Here is a 24,873-nt window from a genome sequence, read left to right as displayed (position 1 = left end):
AGGAATCTTAATCTAAATGCATCCAACTCTAAGCTAATGACTAAACTAAAACTAACTAAACTAAACTAAAACTAACTAAAACTCAAGCAAATGAACAAAGAACATGAAAAAACAAAGAAAACAACATAACACTTCATTTCTTTCAACTTTTCTTCACCCCGTTACAAAAATGACCCACGTCCCTTTATATAGAGAAAGGGATGGATTTCGGATCTGGATCCATCTAATAAGTACAAAAAAATCTAATTAGATCCATTACATGATTTGATTATGCTTCCATTTGCATCAAACTCCCCTAGTTGGAGAAGAGTCGTCCTCGACGAGTTTTAAACCCTTCGTTCTGCCAAAATGTTTCTTCACCTTAGAGGGTTTGGATAAAGTTTGGATCTGCTGAACAAAAAGGACCAACTGCTCCACTAGTTGGTGGTCTGCTCACTTCTCCTGAAGACGATCAAGGTGGCGGCTCAGGTGGTGGCTTTGGAGAAGAAACACAGGCTTGGATATGGTCTATGGGCATTGCTGATTCAAATCTCATCTCAAGTGATGGAAAGAACTGGTTTGGATCCAAATCTGAAGTCTTATACCCGTGAATCGGGCGATATGGACTCGAACCGGGTCCAAAACTTGCTTTGGCTTGAACCGGTCCCAAAAGTAACCGGTCGAAGCCCATGAGCGCCTCGAGCGGCAGTTCGAGGCGCTGCTCATGGTTACCCCTTTCCGCCTCAAACAGGGGCGGAAGGGGCAAACCAGAGGGCTAAAGAGCGGTGCCCACCGCCGCCGCCCCATCTTGTCTGAGTGGGGGAAGTGGCGGACGGCGGCTACCTGTCGCCTCCGGTCTGCCGGCGGGCGGCGATTCCATGGGCGGAGCCCATTCCAGAGGTGGGGACACCAGGATGTTCACACAAGCAGGAGGCGGAAGGGTGCAGGTAGACGGCGGCACCTCCTGTTTTGCAGAAGTGCTAGCGGCGTTTCCTGCACCACCACTGACCGGTGATGGAAACAAGGATATCCGTCGCGCTTCGCCTGGTCCACCCAAGCTCCCTTCGCTGGACACGACGCCTTCATCTGCTCATGGGTGGGCAAACCAACAAGGGCCGAGATTTCTGCTTGACGATGGGAGGAGGACGCAGCTGATTCTCCACCTCCTTCAGACGAAAACAGGGCAACTCTGGCAGGAAGCCCTGGCGTGGGATTTGCTACGCCTGTCGGCAATGGACCTCCGGCAGGAACTCCTTCCAAAGATGCATTTAAGATTCCCCACAAAACCCTGGTGTCTCTCGCAAGGTAACCTTGCGACGGTTCTACAGCTCCCAACGCACAGAGATTGGGAATAACATTTGCAGGAATCGCCCGGTAGCTTTGTACGTTAATTTGCATGTTCTGCAGAGCTTGGCGAAACACTTCTCTGCATTCGTCCATTAATCTATCGAGAGAGACTCCCAACGCATCCACTTTTGTTGTAAAAGCAGCAACTTCTTCTCTTAGACAAGATAAATCAGATTCCTGTTGCAGCAAGGTTTGCCAAATTTGATCCTTCATGTTGATGAAAGCCTCGCTCTGATACCACTTGATGCAATAAAGAACTAAGATTAAGGAATCTTAATCTAAATGCATCCAACTCTAAGCTAATGACTAAACTAAAACTAACTAAACTAAACTAAAACTAACTAAAACTCAAGCAAATGAACAAAGAACATGAAAAAACAAAGAAAACAACATAACACTTCATTTCTTTCAACTTTTCTTCACCCCGTTACAAAAATGACCCACGTCCCTTTATATAGAGAAAGGGATGGATTTCGGATCTGGATCCATCTAATAAGTACAAAAAAATCTAATTAGATCCATTACATGATTTGATTATGCTTCCATTTGCATCAGTGAGGCAATCAACTGATCGAGCTTCAGGTGAGTCTAGTTCTAGTCCAAACCTGAAGCAATATGGGACAACTATATAGATGGTTCGATGACTTTTTGAGCTTAGGTCTTCTTGAGTCTTATCTAATAAATCAACCCAGATTTATAAGGTGCAGTTTTACATTTTTTTTCTTAAAAAGGGGTGTTGATCTAGTTTGCAGGTAAGCTACCAAGTTAAGGTTGAGGAAATAGCTATCCTTCTCACCAAACTTGGGAAGCTTGTAAAGCTTATTTCTTCTTTCATTTCTCACCAGTCACCAGTTGGTTGAGGCTGTTGATCAGCCGTAACAACTTGGTTTGAAACTCATGCGAGTATCTGATTTGATGGATCTAACCTGTCATGTAGCCAATTGCTGAGCTATGATCAGTACACCAAATAGTCTGATCAAGGTATATATGGCCATCAATATATTTTAAATTATTAGATTTAAGACTCAGTCTGCAGTTTGACAGATACTGACTCATCCCGTTGCCTGTAGTTCACATTCTAGAAAGAACTGAAACATGACATTGTTAGTATGTGATCAGGGTATTATACCATTAATAATTTAATATATCTCAAACTCTGAAATATAAGATGTTCCCATTGCCAACTCCTGCATTTGGATGCAACATCAGCACAACTGAAAATTTAGGGTGTTTGTGGCAAATAGCTCTTTCAGTTTTCATATGATTATGTAGAAAACAAAGCATGGAGCTTAATGTAGTACCAATGGGCCTGAAGTGAGGCATTTTTGGCACGTAATGGAACAAGGTAATCCTTTCATTTTACTGCTATATTTTTTTCACCTTGCTTAGTGTTTGACTCATAAATACTGGATGTCACTTACCAATAACCTGAATATGAATAATAAAAACAGTGTGTGAACATAAATCGTCTCAAATAATGAAAAATAAGAATTATGTTTATCTGTTATTTTAGTTGGCATTAAGAGGAAAGCCATCCTCGCTGGACATTATTTACTTTATGTTATGCCTATGTGTGTTCTGCTTGTGTAATTTTGCTTGCATATGTTTTCATTTGTCTGTGCAGGTCAAGATGGTCCTGGACTTGATATTCTTCTTATTCGTGATGTTTATCAGCACATCTTGGAGCTGTATAACCCAGAGGTTATTTTGCAATTATATATTCAATAAAATGGTCTGCCCCTTCAGTTTCAGATATAATAAGTTCCTTTAGAAAAACTGCAGGTTTTGAGAAGGCTGGTTAGTTCCATGCATCGTTTGCTAGAAGGTATAGAAAGGCATATGCATGGAGTTCCTGAATCAAGGTGGACAAGGGTGGGTTTTCTCTTTTCGCTTTATTTGCTGAAATACTATATTTCTCGTGCCTACTGCCTTTGGACTTGATTTTTTTTTTTTTTGATGAACATATGCACTGTGCAGACACATATATACTCTATTTCACTGTCCACTGCTTCTGCAGTTAGAACTTGAACTGTCTGACATTGATGACTTAGCAAATTTTTGTTCCATGCTTATAAAATGCAGCATTTTTTTGCATTTATTACAGTGCCTTACCTTGTCAGTTTTCTGCTGCGATTAGCCTTTTTTGATGGTGCAGACATCTATCCAATTTGTTTAGGAGGTAGCTTTTTATCAAATCATCCCAGTTTGAACCTTTCTGTTGTTCCTGACAATTTTTTGATTAGCTTGACTAGGACGTGAAGGATGGGTTCTAAAACATGTTCATGTTGCATTTGTTTGCTTTACTTTGCTTTAGATTTTTTGGACAAATTTTCATTCTGTTTTTAATCTTAATGAGAATCTGATGAACCTGAATGTAGAACAAATATTTGCATTTAATTTATTTGATCACATTGTGCATAGAATACGTGCTTTAAACTAATGTTATCCTGTTGCTTGTGCCAGTTTCTAGGATTTCTTCCTTGACTTCCTTGTTAAAGAACTCCAAGAAACAATAGGGCAGTTTCTCCAAATTAAATTTACAATATTGTTCCTTTATCAGACTGTTGTTGTTAAACTGACCTACTTACCAATGGATGAGCGGAGGGTTCAAGGTGGGATGAAGTATATTGATAACTCACGTATGGAAGCTTGAATATCTTTGGCTTTTTATTTTTGTAGACTGGCTAAGATCCTGGAGTTATCTTCTTTATATATTTTGGAAAAATTACAGAGGAAAGAAGAACTAAATAGTAATGTCACTCAGACTCTTGACTGAAAAAACTAGAGCAGCTTAGGAGGCAAAGGCAGTTAAATTTGGCCCCACCTTCTCATGGGACCACTTCTTGATTTTCCAAATAATTCTTTTCCTGTTTATGCAACTAAGTATATAAGCTTCCATATCTGTCTTTTTCCCTACTTTCATGCATGGGAAAACACCTGACCAGTAGTGCTTTTTTCTCAAACAACCAGGCTGCCTTTATGCATTTTCCAACCGTCAACATCTTTTTCACATGTTCAAGAGTTCATATTATTTTTCTCCTATCATTGGTTTACTTATTTATTTATTTTTTTTGGGCACAGGTATTGCTAATTTCTCTTCAGTGTCCTCTTATTGGAGAAAAGGGGTATGGCTGATTTTTCTGTTGTCTGCTATGATGTCATGTTACATGAATCAGATTGTATTTATTATGCTTGTTATGTTAGGGCATTCCTTTGTTGAATTTTTTGCAAAAAGCATTTCATGTTCACATGTTAGAGTATATTTGTTTTAGTAGATCTTTTTTTCTCCCTTCAGTTCTAGTGTTCTGAGCAAACATTGTGCTATAGTTCTCTTGTTTCTTATTTCTGAGTGGTCTGTTGTTCTCTAGATGACTTTTCCTGTGAACCCTACCTTCCAATAGATCCTAAGTTCTTCATGCTTCAATAGGTGTCTGCATACTATGGTTTGTTGAAATTATGTATACATATTTACATGTTTATATCGTATATATATTTCATATATGCAATACACACAATATGTACTTTTCATGTGTATGTATGTGACTCTGTATATTTAGACACTAGTGCTTGGTATGCTTTTGTTTTTTACATCTATTGTATTCTGGAGTTTATGTTTTTGGTCATTCCTCTTGGCCTTTAGTAGTCAGAAAGGAAAGTCTTGTTCCTCATTGCTGTATAATATAGGGGCTGAAACCTTTTCTTCGTAATATGCTTGTTCCCAGCATATTGGTTTCCTTTAAGTCTTTAACCTTGAATCACTGGCTAGTCCCAGTGGCTAGCCTTGTTACTTGTTGGTATATGTAGGGTTGAGACCTTTGTTTTGTAATAGTCTTACTTCAAGCATTTTGGTTCTTCAGCAGTTCATACCTTTTTTACATTTTATGATACCTTTTTTACATTTTATGTGTTGCTTTTAAGTTATTTCAAGCAAGTCTTGGATGCAGGATTGTGATTTTTCACGAAAAACTTGGGTGCAGGTGCAGGAAGGTGTATCTTTATGTATATATAGAATCTCACTGTCACAGAGACCGTGATATTTTCAAAAATATCACGCTATCAATGAAAAAAATGAGAAAAACAAAAAAGGAAAAAAGTTGCGATGTTTTGAAAAAAACGTGAAAAATAAATTTACCATGTTTTTATTGCGATTTTTTCCCCATTCTTTCATTTTTATCTTTTTTTAACATTAATATCATCCTTGGTTTAATTTTAAACTTAAACTAAATTATTTTACGGTTATTTTTTTTATCATCATTAAAATGTTCTTTGTACCACTTTCATCTAGTTTTATTTATGACTTCTTATTAGGTTCTCATTTATTTTATTTTTATCTAAAGTTTCTTTTTTTAATTTTTTAAAAATTTGTAGCAATTTTCCAGAGATTTTTCCAAGAAAAAAATGTCAAAAAATACCCCAAAAAAAACCGTGCCGTTAAAAACCCAAGAATGATGTTTGTGAGTTGTGACAATGATATAGACAGTACAAAACTATGAAATTCATAAAAATCTGGAAACTTATTATTTTAATTGTCAAACTGGCGGCTAGTCTTTCTGACTAGCCACCTTGTCAGGTCAGGCTGCGGTCAGCTAACTATAGTCCATGCCTTCAAGGCAGCTGGGCCTGTTTCTGACCTGGTCAACTAGTCAATCTATCAATTGATCATTGACAGTTCTTCTTAAAAAAAAAAAAAAGAGGCCACACCTGTTTTCTTTCCTTTTTTTCCTTTCTCTCTCTCTCTCCCTTTCTTCCCTTTTTCCTCTCCCTCTTGTTGTTTTCCTCCTACTTTTCCCATCTCTCTCTCTCTCTCTCTCTTTTTCAAACATTCAGCTTTCTTTCAACGTATCAGGTATATATTCTTCAACTATTTTGTATTTCTATATATTATGCAGTCTGCATATTCTATGTTTGTGTTACATTGTATTTCTATATCTTGTGTATGACATGTACTCTTTATTTCTATATATCTTGTATCCAGTATCTCTCTCTCTTTCTATCTAAAATGTGAAGTTCGATTATTTGTGTATATTTTAGGTCTATGTGTTCATCTATTAATTTTATTCTAGACAATTGACTGGGACCAACTCAAATGACTAGTCCCAACTAGTCTTTTTAGGTCCTTACTGACTTTGAGTCTAACTTCTGATCTTGACAAATAAGCTTAGCATGCAAGTTTATGAAGGAGACAATAATTCGATTAATATATATAATATCCAATCTCGATTCAATATAAATTCATGTGAAAACCACATAAAACCAATCTAAAATAATGTTGAATATAAGCCAGATAGAAAACAGATTGCAGCCCATCCAAAAAGGCTGAACTACAGACCACATATAATTGTCAAGCATGCATAGAAAAGTACATAGATGCATATAGTAGAAAAGACAATGAGTTGGAAAAGAGAAGTACAAAGAGGGGGAGAGAGAGCACCTGGTCGCTGGAATGATGAGACAGAAACATAGAACTCTGGCTGCTGTAAAGTCTTGCCAGTCACCAGGGAGAATGAGAGAGAGAGAGAAAGAGAGAGTGACAACTGGCTGTTAGACATCTTGCTGGAGAGGCACCCATAAGAAAATGGTCTCCAATCTGAACCTTTAATCGCACAAGTGTCACTAGAATCACCTAGTCACAATGTACTAGAATAATAAGAAGTTAAGAACAAACTAGTCACAAAGGACTAGAACAATGTGCTCACAGATCACTCACATAAAGAACATAAGAATGAAGAAGCTTTATTGGCACCTTAATGCATGTGAATATACATAAGTTGATACATCAAATGGGGAATTTATATACACAAAAGGAGAGAGAGAAGAGCTACAAAAGGGAGCAGAACTAGCTATTGGAGCTCCTAACAGCGAGTTTACCTGGTAGCTGAATTAGCAGTCAGGGCTTCCAAAAGCTAGTTTAGCAGTCAATCAGAAAAAAGGAAATAAAGAAAAAAAATCAAAGTATACAAATAAAAGAATACAGAAAAAATTGAAATATACCACATATATATATATATATATATATATACACACACACACATAATATTATGTATGTACACACATACAGCCGATGTGCATACATTGTTTACCAACACTAAAACTTGAAGAGGGAGAAAGCGCTAAGGCGAAGAACTGGAGAAAAGGGGAGGAATTGATGTGTCCTAACACCTTTTTTCTTTTTTATTTGGTTTTATGAGTTTGCTAATGAGACAAGCATAGTCTTGGTCAACCTTCACTGGGCTGAAATATTGACATAAATAAGCTGGTGCGCACCTGGCTCAAGTTGACCGTATCCAATTTTTTTGGTAGGCTTTGTGTGTGTGCACTGATTTTGATAAAAATTAGATTGATGCCCCAATGACTGCAGCAGGTTCACATTGACTGCATGTTTCCTGCACCAGAGCTTCACCCACACACTGACAATGCATTGATGCAGGAGTGGCACCTCTTTAGGCGTGTTTGTGTCAATTAGCTCTTAAGAGCCTCCTCTTGTGCAGCTTCTTGTTGAACCTATTTTGGTATTAATGTGGGTTGTTTTTTTAATCTTCTTTTTCTCACTCTTTAATCCTTTTAAAGGACATCATGTATGCTGTCCAGATTTCTATTTCTTGTTAGGGTTTTGGATTATTGCTAAAGTGCCAAAGTCCTTTAGCTGTTATAAATGTTGGTGTTTGGGATTTTTTCTGAGAATATTGTGATGGAATTTTTTCCTATTACTTTGATAAGATTGTTGGCTATGAGCATATAGAGGGACACCACGTGCATAGGATCTGATATTCACTAGCTATATGCTGCAATTAGTCGTCCTGTAAAAATACATTCAGCTTAGCCATTTTTAGTTATTATCAACAACGGGAGAACATGTCCACATTGGAAGCAAAAGTGTGCTTGGACAATGGGGTGGTGTTTTAGTTCCTGACCTTATCATCTTAAGGCCTTTTTGGAACTTGTGATGGTGCTTTCACTTAAAAAACTTATCATCCTTTCCCTCATGGGCTGCTGTTTTCTAGGAGTATCATAAGTTTGCCATCACTTTTTGTCATTTTGCTACAGTTATGATGACATCAAATTTGGCTACCCTATAGCTCATGCTTGTTTAAGTCTGGTGATAGCTGGCTCCGGTAACTTTGAAGAGAACTAGCGAAAGCTAGACAATTATTTGCATGGGACTGCATTTGCCGCTGAATTTGTTTCTATCAATTTTTTTTGGTTCACTAGAATATGCTATTGGCCTCTAACTTCTATAAGGTTCTTGTTCAAAGCTTATGTTTTATGATTTTGATCTAATGACAGGTTTCTATGCTTTTATTTTGTTGGAATGTAGGCCTGGAGACGCTCTTGCCACCAAACTGTTTTCCATTTTTGAATGTATTTCTCCAACAGTGAGAAATGTGAGTCTCTCATGGTATCCCCCCCCCTTTTTTTTCTGTAGTCCAGATGCTATTCATTAATCATTGTCAGGAAGGCATAGTCCATTGCAAATAGCTCTTACATGTTCCATTTTTGTCACAAAGAAATGAAATGAACATAAATTTGCTAAACTGTAGCTTCTTCCTTTTCTTCTGTCTTTTCCTGTGGGTTCCTGTTGTTCTGTGACTTTTAGAGTTGATTATTCACACTTTTTTACCTTGTACATGACTTGTTTTTCTGCCATACTTGGTTTATGATGCTTGTTATCTCCATTTTCTGATAAACATTTCATGCAACTCTGAGTGTTGAAAATAGTGCTTGGAAGGGAATATCTTCAGCTTTGATTGAAAGGGAAGATTACTTTTTATCACATTGGCTATGACACCTTTTATTTCATTTTTCATTCCATCATGTTTTTTTTTTCAAATATTTTATGGGATTCTGACGTGGCTTACATTTGTGGTTGCTCATAAAATACTTTCTAGGTGACACGGATGCCTTTGAAATAGTGCCCACACCTGTGCCTACACCAGGTGGGTACGGAGTCTGGTGTGATCAGCACTCCAGCTTTTTTTTTTTGCCCAAAATTGGGTTCACCCCTGACTCACATCAACAGCATAATATTAGGGTTCAACAGGACCTCCTTTTCGAGCATTTCGTCTTGTCAGGCATCACCTCCTCTCTCACAGGACCCCCTTTTCAGGCATTTGTTTTATAAAAGTAAAACAAAGCCTGTTGAACCATAATCATCTATTTCTTTTGTTTTCTTAAGCTGCAAAATCAGCTGAGGTGATCCTCTTTATTGAGAAAAAATAAAAGAATGCTATGATACAGATATGTGTGTTTCATTTTTTTTTTGTTTTATTTATTCTGCTTTATTGCATAGTCTGTTATAAGATTTTATACTGGGTGATTGTATAATCTGTTTTTTGTTTGTCCTAATCTATTGTATTGTATAATATGGTTTATAATAATAACCTTTCTTAGTGTCTCATATTTTTCTGTTTTTTTTAGTTTAATCTCAAGTCTATTGGCTGTGGACAAGTCTGTTTGCTGTTTACTGTTTGTGAACAATTTCTATGTCATATATACCCTTGCTGCATGTCCCAACTTTTTCTGAAAGCTGCCACCCCACAACCCGCACCTATTTGACATAAAATACTCATTTGACTTCTCGATATTATGCATATAACCAAGAGAACCATTGGCTTGATTTAGCTTCTGTTTTAGATACTTGAATACGTTGAGGTGTTGCTGGATTCTTTGATATGATTTATACTGTTTGTATGCCAGATGAACTTTTAGAACAATGATCTGCAACTTCCAGGTTGCTTTTTTCACTTGGCAATGCTTATAGCAGATAGCCTAGGGCCACTTTTGTCACAGTGGTTAGTGGACTTGCTGCCAGGCAATTGTTATCCAAGCCAGAGAGACCAATAAATGTAACTCGTTAGATGGCATGAACTTTTTGTGTTTACCATGTATTTTTGATATAAAGATAGATCTTCTCTTTTAATTATGAATAGCGGAACAATTGGTTAAACCTTTAAGCATCTGGTTGCCCTTGCCTTGGGAAAATTTGTTGCCCAGTTGGAAATCATGTAATTTCTTTGTAACCAGAGAAAATGTGCAATTCTAGCCTTTAGTTGTTTACCTTGCTTGGATATCGATTACTTTTGTCCTGTTGATTCTAGCCACCTGTGTTATGTGCCGTGTGATAATGACATAACAACTTTCATTGTCTGTTGAATTGACAGACAATTATTGAATGGCTAGAAGCATATCCTAAAGAAGTTTTTGGTGGAAGATTCATCAGAGGTGTGCAGAAATATCTTTCTAGCAGGTAATTGCTTCAGATAGGTGTCTGAGAGTCTTTGTCTAGTTTGTGAACATGAACTAGCTGTAAAGTGGATTACTTTGAAGGCATAAGACCCATCATGTTAATACTCAACTAATTATTCTGATCCAAGAGCAGAGCCTTGTAGGCCAACACTGGGCATAGTTATTCCTGACATGAGCGCTAAAGTTATATGCATTAGGTAAAGGTGCTTTCCTTCTTACAAGTCACGAACATAATTCCTTGAGTATGACAAAATCTTAATTGCTAATGGCACTTTTGAATGCTTGGAAGAGAATGTCGCATATAGAACATCTGAGACATTCTCTTCTGCCCTGTCAACAGAAACTTTGAGGCAGATGCCCTATCAACTTTTAGCTATATCAAACAGTATTAAATTATGTCTATTTGTCCATATGCTTATAGTTTTTACACAATACAGTATCTATTCATAGATAATTTTGTCACAGACTCACAGGTATAGTCCTCATTTGTTTATTGCAGGGTTTTTCTTGGGCTTTAAATGGAAGTTTGTCTTTTCTAGGAAAAATTTTGTGAATTCAGAGTTTACATATATATAGATAATAAAGAACATTTCAGTTTTCTACTAATTTCCTTAAACAAACATTGAACAAAATCCAGAATAGTCATTAAAATATTAAATGAACATAAATTTTTTAAAATATATTAAAATTCTTTTGGAAAAATGCAAAAGAACATAAAAATGCAGTACTTTCAATTTGGTCTTCTTTTTTAAAATGTGGCAAAACTTTCCTCTTCTTTTCATTTTTTTTTATCTTCCCATTATTTTCGTCTTTTAGATCATCAACACTTGTGACTTACCAAATGTATAATATGCGTAGTCAGGTACATGCTTATGTGCATGTGTGTGTGTGTATATATGAGACAAGTTTGCCCCCCTGCATGTAGGTAGTGATGTAACCTGTTTTGTCTTTCTTTTGTTATTGTTTTCTGTTTATGTCAAGAGTGGCCTTTGACAATGTCTAAGCTGACCGTTGGGCAGCTTCTATGGCTCTAAATGGGGCTGTTGGATTTTCTGATAAGGCTTGCTCAACTAGCCTCCTTCTTTTGTATAATGAAGGTTAACTCCCTCAGCTCCCAATGCATTTGTTAAGCATTTCTGTGAATAAAATGTTTTTTATTTAAATTTTTTTTGAGCCTTCGTGCTTGTGTGAGAACTGAGAAGGGTTTGTTATCATGCTTTGGGTTGGTCATTTGGATACTATTTCAATAGAGGGGAATATCAAATGTGTTACATGTTGTATATGCAGTAGGCACACGTTCGTGGATAAAAGAAAAGGCTTAAAGTTAGCATTTTGATGGTCTTTCTTTTTGCGTCTCTTCGTGTTTGAAAAAAAATTTGTTTGAGGATCAAATCACAGGTAAAAATATTGTTATTTTGCATTTCTTCAAGCGCTAGGTAGTATAAGTTGTTAATATTTAATTGCTTCTGCTGAAATATGTTGGTTAGTCTTGGCACATGGTTGTTTATTGTGCATTGGACTTTTTACCATTGTCTACTTTTGGCTGTGAAATTGTAGCCTATTTTGTATCTAATATTATTTATTATTATGTTTTCTACCTTTATTTTGTATCTTAATTTATTTTTGGGATAAAAAGTTTTAACAAAATCTATGATTTTTGAGTTGTGTTAGGTTATGAAGTGGACCCAACTGATACTAGTTATGATATGCATCTGAGTTTGTTACTTATGCCAAAGAGCTCTGTCTTTGCTATAGTGCTGTTATTATACACTATAAAGAATGTACCTTCCATTAAATGTTACTTATGTAGTTCATTAAATAGTAAATATAGCCAAATTTGTGGTTTCATGCTTCGTTTGTCTTCAAGAGGAAGGCCAAGCTCCATTGACATTTTACCCATAGGATTGTGGGTGTTGTCTCACTTGCTAAACAAGGAAGCTCTAGGTGTGATTTGATAGTTGTGTTATGTGTTTAATTCAAGAAAATTTCCTTGTTTAGCAAAATAAGCTTAAGTGTAGCCTTTGGCATATTTCAACATATGATTTTTTGGCATATTTTGAGTCTTTTGACCTATGAATGTACTTGTTCTTATCTACTCCGGATGGCTATTGTTCCATTTCCTCTATCCATGTATGGAAGTCCAAAGTTCCTCTTGGTATAACTTTTTAAATATCATTAAGACCTTTGCGATTTATTTTCTAAGATTCTCATATCTTAAGTGGTGGAGAATTTTATTGAGAAATTTTTTGGTGGGAGAAAGGATAAACCCAATCTTCTTCCATGGGAAAAATGTATTGGACAATTGTTTGATGGTGCCTATCTGCAGTTTTGACCTAGTTTTGTATTGCCTAACAGGAAGAACGTCTTGGGCTTTGATGGGGACATGCCTAGAGATGTTGTGTCAGCAATGAAGGTTATCTTTTGCAATTGGGATTTTAATGAGATTTAGTGATTTGATTGCCATTTCCTAAATGAGTAAATAATGCAGGTCTTATCAATCCTTAATGATGCTAACAAGCTCACCCATTTGGTTCCATACACAGAATTTTACAATACCACGATTAGTAGTAATAATTTGCTAAAGGTATAATTTCTCTGGCTTTCCACTTTTTTTCCTTGTTCTTTGCAGGGATGAACAATGCATCTCCTTCACGTCTTACTTTTCTTTCTAAATTCTTCGCAGTTTTGGCAGAAAGAGCTTATGAAGTGGGTTGATGTTCTTCATGACAAGTCAAGAAGCAAACTTGTTTCTTTATGTCAGGTGACGGAATCCATGACACTTGCTTTTTAATGGGGTGGGAGAGAGAGGGGGGGGGGCATGGTTGCGTGTGTATTCGGGTCTGAAGATACTCTAAGTAAAAGGCAAGGGGAAAATACACACACACACACACACACATATTGAGGGAGAGAGATGCTTTAAACCAGTCCCATTTGGTAGTGGTCTGACTAGATCCTTTATCTTTAATTATCTTTTTTTTTTTTTTTTTTCTGAAAAAGCAATTACTTGGATGTGATCTGCATGTTAAAAAATTAACATAAAATTCAGTTTTTCTGGCCATGTAAAATGAGTTTTAGAAACCAAAAAGATTCTGACCATCTCATTGGCACATTTGTAAACAACAGCTTTTTGTAGATTCATAATGCTTTGAATGCAAAGATTACATCCGTAAGGTAAACTGTAGAGAAAATGAGTAAAAGATATTAAAAATGAATGGAGAAATAGTACCAGTCCCAAAAGCTGGACTGGTTGAAAGCATGTTTCACACATACAGCTCTTCTTGAGTGATTGTTTTTGGATGGAAAAACCAAGTTAGGGTGTTACCAAAATGTTCTCTGCCTCGTTATTATATTGGTTTTAGTACTGTATCTGCATCATGACCAACTGAACCGTTACTTTGTTGGTGCTTGTGTTGGCAGGTTCCAGTTATACCTATATTACATAGTTGCTAGCTGTCTGCTTCATAACCTGTCACATCTTACTTCCCTTTTCATGAGATCTGTTGTCTTTATTTAGGCTTACGGCTATCCATGCTGGTTTGTTGAATCTTTATTAGAAATTTAGAACTGTGCGGTTCTGTCCGAACCCATCTGAGAGGTAAAAAATGTTGATCCAGCCAAAATTCTGCTGAACTTATCATGGGAAAAGTCATATCTGTAAACCAAAATTCTACCAGCTTGCATGAGAAGAGCCATAGCTATGTCAGGTCATATAAAAATAAATAATATTTCATGTGTACATGATCTTGAATTTTCTCATATTAGCTTTGTAGCCATTAAAGTATTTTAGTAGGTACAATAGCAGATATTAGCCTATTTCCCTCTTGAATCACTTGCTTGTCAAGGCCTAGATATGAACTTTGGTACTACATTTCATGAATATGTTCAGTTAGCATTTGTGCAAATCCATATACCAACACTGTTATTATGAGTCATTGAAAGGAAATAAAAGGAAAAATTTCTTGCTTCTTGTTGGCTATTACCTCAAGTCTTTTTGTAGTTTAAAAATTTTGCTTTCTTGGACATGATGACATGTTCTGATTGTGTATTTGATAACTGACATCAAGATGCACGGCAAATGATGCTTGTTAGTGAAAGAAATATGTCAAAGGGTATCATTCTGGTTCTATTGTTGTTTATATTGCTTGAATTTAGTTTGCTGAAGTAGACATGCCATGTGTATGTCTGTTAGCTGCTTTATCGTCCTCCACCTCTGCAGAATGTTGTTTGAAGTAGGTTTGTTGTTTTAATTTATCACATGGTTAACAATCCCTTTTCCCCTTGTTAGGTACCATTTCTGCTTACTCCAGAAGCTAAAAGCCAAATTTTACAGGTACCTAGTTAATCTTGTTTAGCAGTGCTAGTCTGGTATATTGAACTAGTCTGTGTGACAAATTCCACTTTTTTGCTTCTTTTTGTTTGTTTACCTTCTCATTTATTCATTAGGTTTTCTTTTTATGGTAGATGAACTGAAGGACCCTGATGGTTTTTTATTTTCCCCCCTTCTTGCTGAGGAGTAATAAATGATCATTAGTGTACTTTCAATTTGAATTTCATAGGGTGGGAGGTCTTCCCCATGCAAAAGGTTGTCCAAAAGAAAAAACGTTGGACATTCGTCCCCAGAACAATTTCGCCAATTCCTTGTTGTCTTGCACTATTGCATTGAAGTCATTGTGCTTCTGCCAAAAACATGGAAGGAGAAGATGTATAAACTCTTATTAGCTTGATTCTACCAATGCTACAGTCAAATACATAGCAATAAGACACAAGTACAACAGTCTGATAGATGATGTTTGAGTTCTATATATGGTTTTTGTTTTCAGTATCCTCAATATGTCATCATGTTTTTATGACCCAGGCTGAAGCTGAAATTCACAAGCAACTTTCAGTACAGAGGGCTGTATTCCAACATGTCTTCCTGCATGCTGCCACAAATCCATTCCTTATACTGAGGGTAGAATTTCTCTGCTCCTTCACTGTTCAACCAATGATTTTCTTGATTTAATTGCAATACTTTTTCTGCTTAGGTACGCCGTAGCAATCTAGTTGCTGACACATTGCGACAATTGTCTACTTCACATCATGATGAGTTTAAGAAGCCTTTGAAGGTTCATATTATTGCTTTGCTACTCAATTTCCATTGTAGTTCTTAATGTATGATATTGTATGGCATGCCTTATACAAAAGAATGTCTGCTTAAATTCAGATACTTCCTCTTTCTTTGCAACTGTATAATGTTCACTGGAGAATGTGTTTACTGTAACATGCAGTTAGGTTTTCCCCTCTGTTTCCTTCCTCACTTTTTGCTTAAAATATGCAGGTCCTTGTACGTCCCTAACCTGGTACCAGGAAGAACTAACCTCTAACCTGTAGGGATCCGGATCATGATTATTATATACCCAAGGGGGTTTTGTCATCTTATTAACCCATGGTGTGGTACTAGAGCATGTCTTCGTGCATCTATGTTAGAGCAAACCTATGTCCAATCTGAAAAGAGAAGCTGTCACGCGGATAAAGATACTAAAATATAATACAATATGGACAAGTTTTATAGAACATAGTGGTTCTTAAAAGTCGACACTTGGGAACATGGTGACACACTTTTTTGACCTAAAGTTGTAGAAAGTTGAATATCATTGCAAGTGCAAAATCTTGAAGAACGATTTTCAACACCTCTAGTTAAAACAAGTATATAACAATGACTACAACTAAAATGGAGATTGTTCGATTGAAGCAGTTGATTCAAGATGTGAGCATTACTCTTCAAATCCTATGAAGTTATGTTGTGATGACAATAGTGCAATATACATCAGCAATCATACTTTTCATGAGAGGATTAAGTACATTAAGATGGATTAAATTATATAGGAGAAGATATTTGAAGAAGAGTATTTGTCTGGCCTATTGTACCGAACAATTTCTAGTGGCGGCCTTCATCACCAAAGTTTAACCTCTCCAAGGTTTCATGCTCTTGTTTGCAAACTTTCGGTTTGGCTCACCAATAAGCTGTTTTTGGGGGAGGAGGTGGGTCGGGGGATTGTTACTAATTATATGTAAATACTTTTATATTTATTGCTGTATACATGTATGACATAAATATAGTTTGTATGTAGGAGAAGCATATAGATCTGTCTTTTTTTTTGGTATTTATTTTTAATTTTTTTAAAGATTGCTTTTGTCCATGTATCTCAGTTCCTGAGAGTTTTGATGTTTGACCAGGACTGAGCTGGCGATCTAGCTCTATCAGTTGCAAATGTAGCTGTTGGCGCTGCCCAATGGCTGCAACTGAGCAGTATATATAGGGGTTTCCTCCTTCTTGACTAATACTTAGTATTTTGGACTTAATAAAGATCCTATTTTTTAACGCAGTCCACTGGCGTGAGAATTATTCTTGTGCTTATCTGTCAGATTCTTTATTTGAGCTTGATTATGTGAGTTTGGTACCTGCTTTTACATTCCCTAGCCACAGATACTGTAAGACAGTTTTAGCAGTTTCTTCCTTCATGATTTTTTAAAGTGGTTTCTTGGGAAAATCTAGGAGAATTGTTATGCATTCCAATTTCCTAAAATTTGAAAGGGTAAGAATACTAAGAAATAATATTTTATTTGTATTGTGTAAATGTAAACCTAGATAATCCATTAGGAAACTTTCTAAAAGTGAAATAAATAGAGAAGAAGAAATGATATATACTTAAGTTGTAGATAACACGTTTAATCCTTAGTTCCATGATATTGCCGACAATGATGTCATAATATTTATCCTAGGTCTTATAGTTTGAAATATCATAACATTTATTCTTTAGTGATTGGGATGTTGTTCTTGTAGATAATACAATGTTTTCAACATATTGGCGATATTTATGGCTGAAAAATACTTGGAGCACATTTTATCCAATCTAGGTCATCATGTTGTTCATGCATGACATAATCAGATAGATGAAGTATATCGGTATAAGAAGTGCTTATAGTTGATCAATCAGTAACTCCATAGGGTTTAGAAGATCTACAAAATTGGAACTGCCTCATGAAGGAACATCTTCTACACTGGGACTCTGACTATTGGTAATGCAAGTTTTCAGAACAACTGCAGTGAATTAAGCATAATCCTTCATTGTCCAACCCAAGAGAATACTTTGTGATATATGCTACTAGTTGTTGGCCATTGTTCTATATTCTTGATTTTTTTTTTTTTTTTGTGGTCAAAGCACAAGCTTCAAATACTTTGTGATATATGCTACTAGTTGTTGGCCATTGTTCTATATTCTTGATTTTTTTTTTTTGTGGTCAAAGCACAAGCTTCAATAGAATTATGACTTTTTTTCGTATTGTCGTTGTCTTTCAGGTGATATTTGAGGGTGAAGAAGGTGTGGATGAAGGGGGTGTAAGGAAAGAATTTTTTGAGATTTTAGTGCGCGATCTTTTTAATGCAGGATATGGTATGATTTTGTGCGTAATCAGTGTTGTTCATTTAAATCTATGATTTTGTGTATATGTTCATCATTTAAATCCTTTCTTCCCTTTCTGTAAATGGATCAATTAATTGATGTATTATTTTATGTGTTGTCAGTCTTGTTTATCACTTGGACACTCCCCCTTCTTCCCTTTCTATACATGGATTCCTGAATGCAAGTGATTTCCCATTTTTAAAATGCCTTATTGAAATTGATGACACATGTAAATTAGCATTTGTTATTCACTTCCTATTCTGAAGGCAATTGTTTTTCCTGGGCATGAATGTTGGATGTTTAGAGCATTTTATGTTTCATGTTAAGTTGTGTCTGTGTTGCATCGCCTAAGAGTTTCTGTTGCTTTTGAATACCAAATAATGAATGGTTCTCACTCAAAATGAAGTACCACAAAGTGGACAGTCAGTTTAGTTTGCACCAAGTTGTACCCATCTGTGTGCTGTTGGTCAAGTGTGTGAGTTGAACCTAAAGGAGTACAGACGACAGGCAGACACGCTCGTGAGAACTAACAAATAAATAATCAGTTTGAAGAGCTGGCAGCAGAAGAAGCAATTTAAGATGACCACCACGACCTCGCAATGGATGTATCTTAGAGCCCTTGATGAACTGTACTTGAACTTATTGTAGGTAAATTTTGAGCCAGAAATAAAGGGTAGGAGAAGTCAAGATGTTGATGAGCATATTGAGATGCAATAAAATCATATGTCAGTGAAAAGATTGGCATGAGCTTCAGTACTTTTGATGCAGCTGGGCATTATAATTTTTTGTGTTACTGGAAGGTGTTATCTACGAGAACTTGTATGTTGCTTTTCTAGTTGGAGCTTTCAGGACGGGAAAGCTAAATTGTGTGGGTACTCCATTTGAATGCCCTTTCATGCCCTTATGTATTAATCTTACTGGAAGCTTCAGAAAAATAGCTGATGACAACCCTAAATATCTGCAGCGCTATCATCCAACAACTTGGCATCGGAAAATAAGTTGGCTTTGAGTACATTTGAAGTTTGTCGTTTCTGTAAATCATGTTACCCAGTTACGCTAGCATAATTCATTATATAGGTTGCTTGTGCTTGAGCCCTTCATTCACCTTGATCTTGGGTCTACCCGATTAAGTTTTTATTGGTTTCTCTAAGTGCTTTCATGAAGCTATATGTCTTATCTATTCTTGGACTGAAGATTGCATCTACTATTTCATTGGGGTGGAAGTTTCCACCTTCTGTAGTTGGAAACTGATTTTTCAGAATATTAGCATCTAGAAAATTCTTGAAGATTGGCTTGATTTAATAAATGTAGTTGGCATTATATCTCATAAAGATTTAATGATTATAGTGTAGCTGAAAAATTATAGAAAAAAAATGCTTGCTTGAGAAAAGTTATAGTTCAATTGCGAAGTTTGTTAAATAACAAAAATAGGACCAGTTGAATGAGAATTGGTGGAGTACCATAATGGACATGATCCATATGATCCATGTCTGAGCCTGTCTAGCTCCTTATGTGCTTGAAGGACTTACATCAAGTTCTGGCCTAATTAGTGTACTCATTTTATGAACCCTATTCATTATTATGTCATGAATTAGGTTCATTTTTGTCTAAGATTCCAACTTGTTTCTGTTGGATGTCTCTTATTTGTGCATTCCTTGTCAGAAACAGCATCTAAATATGTAAACATTAGGTACTCATTCTGCGAGCCCTCACTATTATTTCAGAAATTGGGTTCCTTAATACCCATCTTTTGCTTTCTGTTGGATCTGTCTTATCTGTGCCATAATTGTTAGAAGCAACATTCACATATGTAAAATTAGCAACTAATAATCTTGTATTTTTCAAAATTTATGAATACGATGGGGACCAAAACTACCTTTATGGTCTTCTTCAAACGTAATGGTAAACATAGATATTAACACTCCACATAGTTGTACTTGGAAGGAACAACAGAGAATTCCTCGTAACAACTAGTGACAGAGCTGGACAATACTAGTATGATGATTGACCTTTTTAAGAATGATTCCCCATATATACTGACAATGTATCTTGGTAATGGTGTAGGTATGTTTGTATACAATGATGAAACAAGGAATTTTTGGTTCAATGCAAATTCGATTGATTCTGAGCATGAGTTTTGGTTGGTGAGTGTTATTCTTTTGCTTTTGATGCCCACATGTCATGGTGTGCGTAATTATGTATATTTTGGTATCTGCAGGTTTTCTTCTAGAAGCATATAATAACCATTGATAACTGCAGATATCTTTTCTTCCTAGTGGCCTTTCTGCTTCAGTTTTTCTGACAAGTGAATCTTTATAGGTTGGAACAATTTTGGGGTTGGCAATTTATAATGGCATCATTCTTGATCTCCACCTTCCAAAGGTATTTTCTTCACACATTTTTTCAATTTTTTTGCTGCCCTTGTTGTTCAGGTAGGTGCGCTTCCCTGGTTGGTAATGCAGTGAACTTTTTGAAAATTAATTCAATGTGGATGCTTGTGTAGTTTTTGTCATAACTAACCATGAAACCAGAATACCCCTTAAATTCCATATGTTTCAAATATGGGCCATATATGCCATGGTTGTTGAATAGGGACTGCATTGCAGAAATGGAGTTTAATGAGGACAAGTTGATTTCCTAATACTCCACATAGAATAAATTTTTGTTTTTCTATCTGTTGGTTGGTTGGCCTTCGAAAGGGAATAAACATGGCTTCTTTTTTCTTGCCTGGAGGTTGTCTATAAGAAAATGATGGGTTTAAACCCTTGCCTGGGTGATCTCAAAGACTTGCGACCTGATGTAATTAAAGGTTTGCTTCATCTTCTGGAGTTCACGGGTAATGTGTTTGATACCTTTTGCTTGTATTTCCAGGTATTCACCCAAACTCTATTTTTCATATACTATCTGATCATGACAAGCTTTGAGCATAATTAAGTTTCTTATTGCAGATCACGTATGATTATTTCGGAGAGATGCGTACTCATGATCTTTTGCCTAATGGACGTGATATACCAGTAACAAATGAAAATCGACAAAGGTAAGTTGGTCCAGATATCTTACCTTCTATCTTCATTCTGTTTTTCTTTTCCCTTATTTTGACTGCTTTGGAACTGAAACGGAAATATAAACCAGAATGAATTATAACTTATTTAGGAGTTCCAGAACAAAGCAGTAAAAATGCTGCCTTTAAATTGTGCTATCTCCAGAGGCACTCATCTACCCTCTATTAATATGAAAACAGACAGAAGATTTTCCAAAACCACAAGGCAAGAACACAAAATGTGACCATTCAGAAATTTGAAGGTTTTTCCGTTTCAATTTATTAGATGAGGAAATCATTCATAGGTTGTCAGACTTGTCAATCACCTATGGTTGTAAAAACCCCATGGTTAGCAGCCTCATTGTCATGATCTATACGTCTTGGCTTGTGCAGGTAGTTGATAGCCACACAACTCACAGTTGAAGGGATTCTTTTACAAGAAATTTCATATGTAACTGTTTGTTGGACAAATTGTTGCATCCATGTGAAGATTAGATGTGACTTTGCTAGGCCCTCGAAGGAGAGACTCAGGAGGCTAGTACAATGGGCCAAACTTGTGTACCATAAAAACAGAAGTTGAGAGGACATAGATGTATTCACAGGCATCTTTACCTTTGAAGTGGTCCGTATCCTAAACATGGAGTAGCCACTACTTAGCACACCATGTTCAATATATCCAATAATGTTAAGACACCTTGAAGTCAGAAGATAGTATGTCTCAGCATGTCAAGTAGTGCCCAGGTCAATGGTCATATCAACATGTTTGGATGTGTAGACCTCTAGATGCATCCAGGTTATATGTTTTTTCTGCAACGGAGTCTTCATGTACAGAGTGTAGCCTTCCATGTTCTCTTTTCTTACGAAATTTATCTTGCTAGTTGTGAGACACAGTGAGCTTCTCTTGCTCCAGCAAAGAGAGCATGCTGCTGAAGTATGTATGTGGAGTCTAATGAATCATGTGGCTTTTCCTATATTTTTGTAAAAAGAATTTCTTGCCAGTTCTATTAGAACAGTGTCAATCCAAGCAATGAACCTGAAGTTTCTATGGTAACATCATATACTCAATTTGAACCTTCAATCACTGTTTACAAATATAAATCTCTCTCCTTCCTATTAAGGTGATGTAATGCTGGATTTGTGCAAGCCTTGAAGATGGGGCATTGATTAAATCCTATGATTTTTTTTTCTTTCCATCTCAGCTTTTTCATCTGCTTCACTTAACATGGGGACCACCCTTCTATGCTGTAACTAGTTACAGAAGTTGCCATTTTTTTCTAAGCCGTGTGATGTTTGCAGATGGTTTACACTTAATAAACCAAATACCTCTCATCATTTTCTAAAGGATGTACACAATCTGATGCGCTCCGAATGGGAAAGCTGAAGTACAGACTTCGGATGTCATAGAATGTGAAACCATGCTAGCGGCCAGTGCCCTATGAGCAGTCATTGCCAAAATTATGACAAGATGTATTATGACACCACGTGATTGTCTATTTGTGCTTTAATGATTTCAAATTCTCATGCACTGTTTAAATATATAAGAAAAATGCATGAACATTTGAAATTACAACAAAGCCAACCCCCCCACCCCAACAACAACCACACACACAGAGAGACACAGAGGCATATTCTATTAACACATCTTTTGGAGATTTTTCTTGAATTTCTAGTTGGTTTTGAATGTCATTTTTAAAATTGGCAGGTATGTGGAGCTATATGTGAAGTATCTACTGGTCGATTCTATTGCTAAACAATTTTCAGCATTTTCAAGGGCATTTCATGAGGTTATTTCCATTGTATTATTTGTAAAACAGCTTTCGCAAGATTCCATTATGTTGTCATAGTTTTCATCTTTGCTCATATGCATCTAATTTTATTCCTTGGTCTCATCCAGGTTTGTGGAGGGCATGCACTAAAACTTTTCTATTATGAAGAGCTGGAATTGCTGATTTCGGGTTTGCCTCATTATGATTTTGATGTATGATTCTGTTATATGGAATTGAATATGGTTGCTTCTTCTGTTAAAAGTTTGTACTTTTTAGATTGTTCTCAATGAAGAGAACCGAATTTCTTTTCTAGATACTATTGAGTGGGAAGATCCAGGTAGAGGGCTTGCAAAATGATGCTGGCCTTTGTCGAAACATGACATGGATACAGTTGCAGATACTAAGGAAATTCCTATTTTCGTTTGTACTGGATTGTACTAACACAATTTTTTGTAGCATTATGAGTTTAAGACAAAGTAGAAAACTTTGCCATTCAGTATAAATCTTCACTAATATTTTGGTAAACTTGAATGCAGGCACTAGAACGGGTTACTGTTTATGATGGTGGTTACTCTAGAGAAAGCAAGGTCATCAGATGGTTTTGGGAGCTGGTAAAGTTTTTTTTTTTCTTTTTTTTTTTCAATATGAGATTATATCATATCCTTCTGTCAATAGTGTAGTTTAAAGCTTCAAGCCTTCAACTAAATAGGTACATAAAATGAGCCTTGAAGAGAAGAAGGCACTGCTTTTTTTTACAACTGGAAATGATAGAGCGCCCATTGGTGGTCTTGGAAGTCTCCCGTTTGTCATTATCCGAAATGGAGATGATACTGACAGGTAAAGCATTGCATGGACTTTATGTAATTTAGTTTTTTATTTGATTTTCACGCAAATCTTTAGTTTTGTCATTCCTAAATTAGCGGAATCATCTTCTTCTTACTGCATTGGATGTCTTATAGGTGTTGCAGTGCAGCTTTAATGCAGTTGTCATATTTCCTTGCAGATTGCCAACCTCACACACGTGTTTCAACGTACTAATGATTCCAGAGTATCAAACCAAGTCTAAACTTGAGGACAGGCTCAAACTTGCAATATCCAATTCAATTGGGTTTGGCCTGCAATAAGGGCGATGTTATGAGTCCACATGCTATGATCAACCGCTCTATTATTAAATGATATGTTAGAGGTATTTTGAAAAATAAAAATAATTGTACTTGTATTCGTATCTAGATTATATTTTCAACTGATTATATTTCAATTTGCTGGCAGCGAAGATAGTGATATTTGCATTATTACTGATTAACTTTTTGCTTGTTAGTTAATTGTATAATTGGACGGCTGTGGTCTTGCAGGATTATTGTCTGAAAATCTTTAGTATTTGCATCACCATTTGAAGCTGTTGCATTTTTTCTCCATGGATGATCAAATCGCAAATCAGAAGCCTGTCCCTTGAAGTGAAGGAGCTGACTGCAGCCTTTGGTTTTAATGAGATTAAAGGGTACCATTGTTGTTGCACCTGTTGCATATAAGAATAACAGTGATTGTGCTCCAATGGGGTTGCGTCATAGGCAAGGTTCGCCATGGCCTTCAGCTTATGTTACTGTACTTCATCTTGTATCATATTGTTATTCAATTGACCATTATTAATAAGATCATGTTCGTGCTTTAGATAAAGTGTCAGCTTTATTTAGTGGTCATACTGTTTGGAGAGCATGCGTAGCATGTCATGCCCTCCTTGTATGGTCCCGTAAACCTTATCAGTTTCTTGTTTATTAGCTGATTAGTAGTTGAAAATGCATTCCAACTGTACGCATGTCTTGAGTTCGTGGAATAAGTGAAAGGATGCTTATCTGCCTCCTGCGGTTGGGTATTGAGGTCCATCCAAGGGATAAAACTGCTGCCTACAAGTGCTCGGTACTGGCTCCCTCTTCTCCCGATTGCCAACAGAAAATAAGAAAGATTGTAAATGTAAACATCCTTGATAGTTAAGGATAGAAAACAAGCCAAGCTTTTGGCGTCTGAAAACCACTGTAGTGCACAAAAATCATGCCGCAAC

General features: G+C 36.3%; 1 protein-coding gene across 5 annotated transcripts in view; it reads left to right on the top strand.

Moving 5' to 3' along the window:
- Nucleotides 1-24,630, top strand: part of LOC116260292 (uncharacterized) — a 33,030-nt gene extending 8,400 nt beyond the window's left edge. For 3 of the 5 annotated variants that reach the window (XM_031638511.2, XM_050079503.1, XM_050079505.1), the window contains 22 exons: nucleotides 2,951-3,027; nucleotides 3,109-3,198; nucleotides 4,408-4,451; nucleotides 8,642-8,708; nucleotides 10,485-10,570; nucleotides 12,925-12,982; nucleotides 13,058-13,153; nucleotides 13,253-13,330; nucleotides 14,855-14,899; nucleotides 15,425-15,520; nucleotides 15,594-15,674; nucleotides 17,909-18,002; nucleotides 20,076-20,155; nucleotides 20,331-20,393; nucleotides 20,745-20,882; nucleotides 20,960-21,048; nucleotides 22,754-22,835; nucleotides 22,946-23,029; nucleotides 23,354-23,428; nucleotides 23,527-23,654; nucleotides 23,821-24,003; nucleotides 24,170-24,630. In XM_031638511.2, coding sequence (XP_031494371.1) covers nucleotides 2,951-3,027; nucleotides 3,109-3,198; nucleotides 4,408-4,451; nucleotides 8,642-8,708; nucleotides 10,485-10,570; nucleotides 12,925-12,982; nucleotides 13,058-13,153; nucleotides 13,253-13,330; nucleotides 14,855-14,899; nucleotides 15,425-15,520; nucleotides 15,594-15,674; nucleotides 17,909-18,002; nucleotides 20,076-20,155; nucleotides 20,331-20,393; nucleotides 20,745-20,882; nucleotides 20,960-21,048; nucleotides 22,754-22,835; nucleotides 22,946-23,029; nucleotides 23,354-23,428; nucleotides 23,527-23,654; nucleotides 23,821-23,941 — 1,772 coding nt within the window. In that variant the 3' untranslated portion in view covers nucleotides 23,942-24,003; nucleotides 24,170-24,630. Of the gene's footprint in view, nucleotides 1-2,950; nucleotides 3,028-3,108; nucleotides 3,199-4,407; nucleotides 4,452-8,641; nucleotides 8,709-10,484; nucleotides 10,571-12,924; nucleotides 12,983-13,057; nucleotides 13,154-13,252; nucleotides 13,331-14,854; nucleotides 14,900-15,424; nucleotides 15,521-15,593; nucleotides 15,675-17,908; nucleotides 18,003-20,075; nucleotides 20,156-20,330; nucleotides 20,394-20,744; nucleotides 20,883-20,959; nucleotides 21,049-22,753; nucleotides 22,836-22,945; nucleotides 23,030-23,353; nucleotides 23,429-23,511; nucleotides 23,655-23,820; nucleotides 24,004-24,169 lie in introns of those variants that run through there. The other 2 variants (XM_050079502.1, XM_050079504.1) reach the window with 2 other exon arrangements.
- The last annotated feature ends 243 nt before the right edge of the window (nucleotides 24,631-24,873 follow it).

Source organism: Nymphaea colorata, chromosome 9, assembly GCF_008831285.2.
Source record: "Nymphaea colorata isolate Beijing-Zhang1983 chromosome 9, ASM883128v2, whole genome shotgun sequence".
NCBI classification, from domain to species: Eukaryota; Viridiplantae; Streptophyta; class Magnoliopsida; order Nymphaeales; family Nymphaeaceae; genus Nymphaea; species Nymphaea colorata.
The sequence above is the reverse complement of the archived record's forward strand: the minus strand, read 5'-3'. Positions and strand labels throughout refer to the sequence as shown.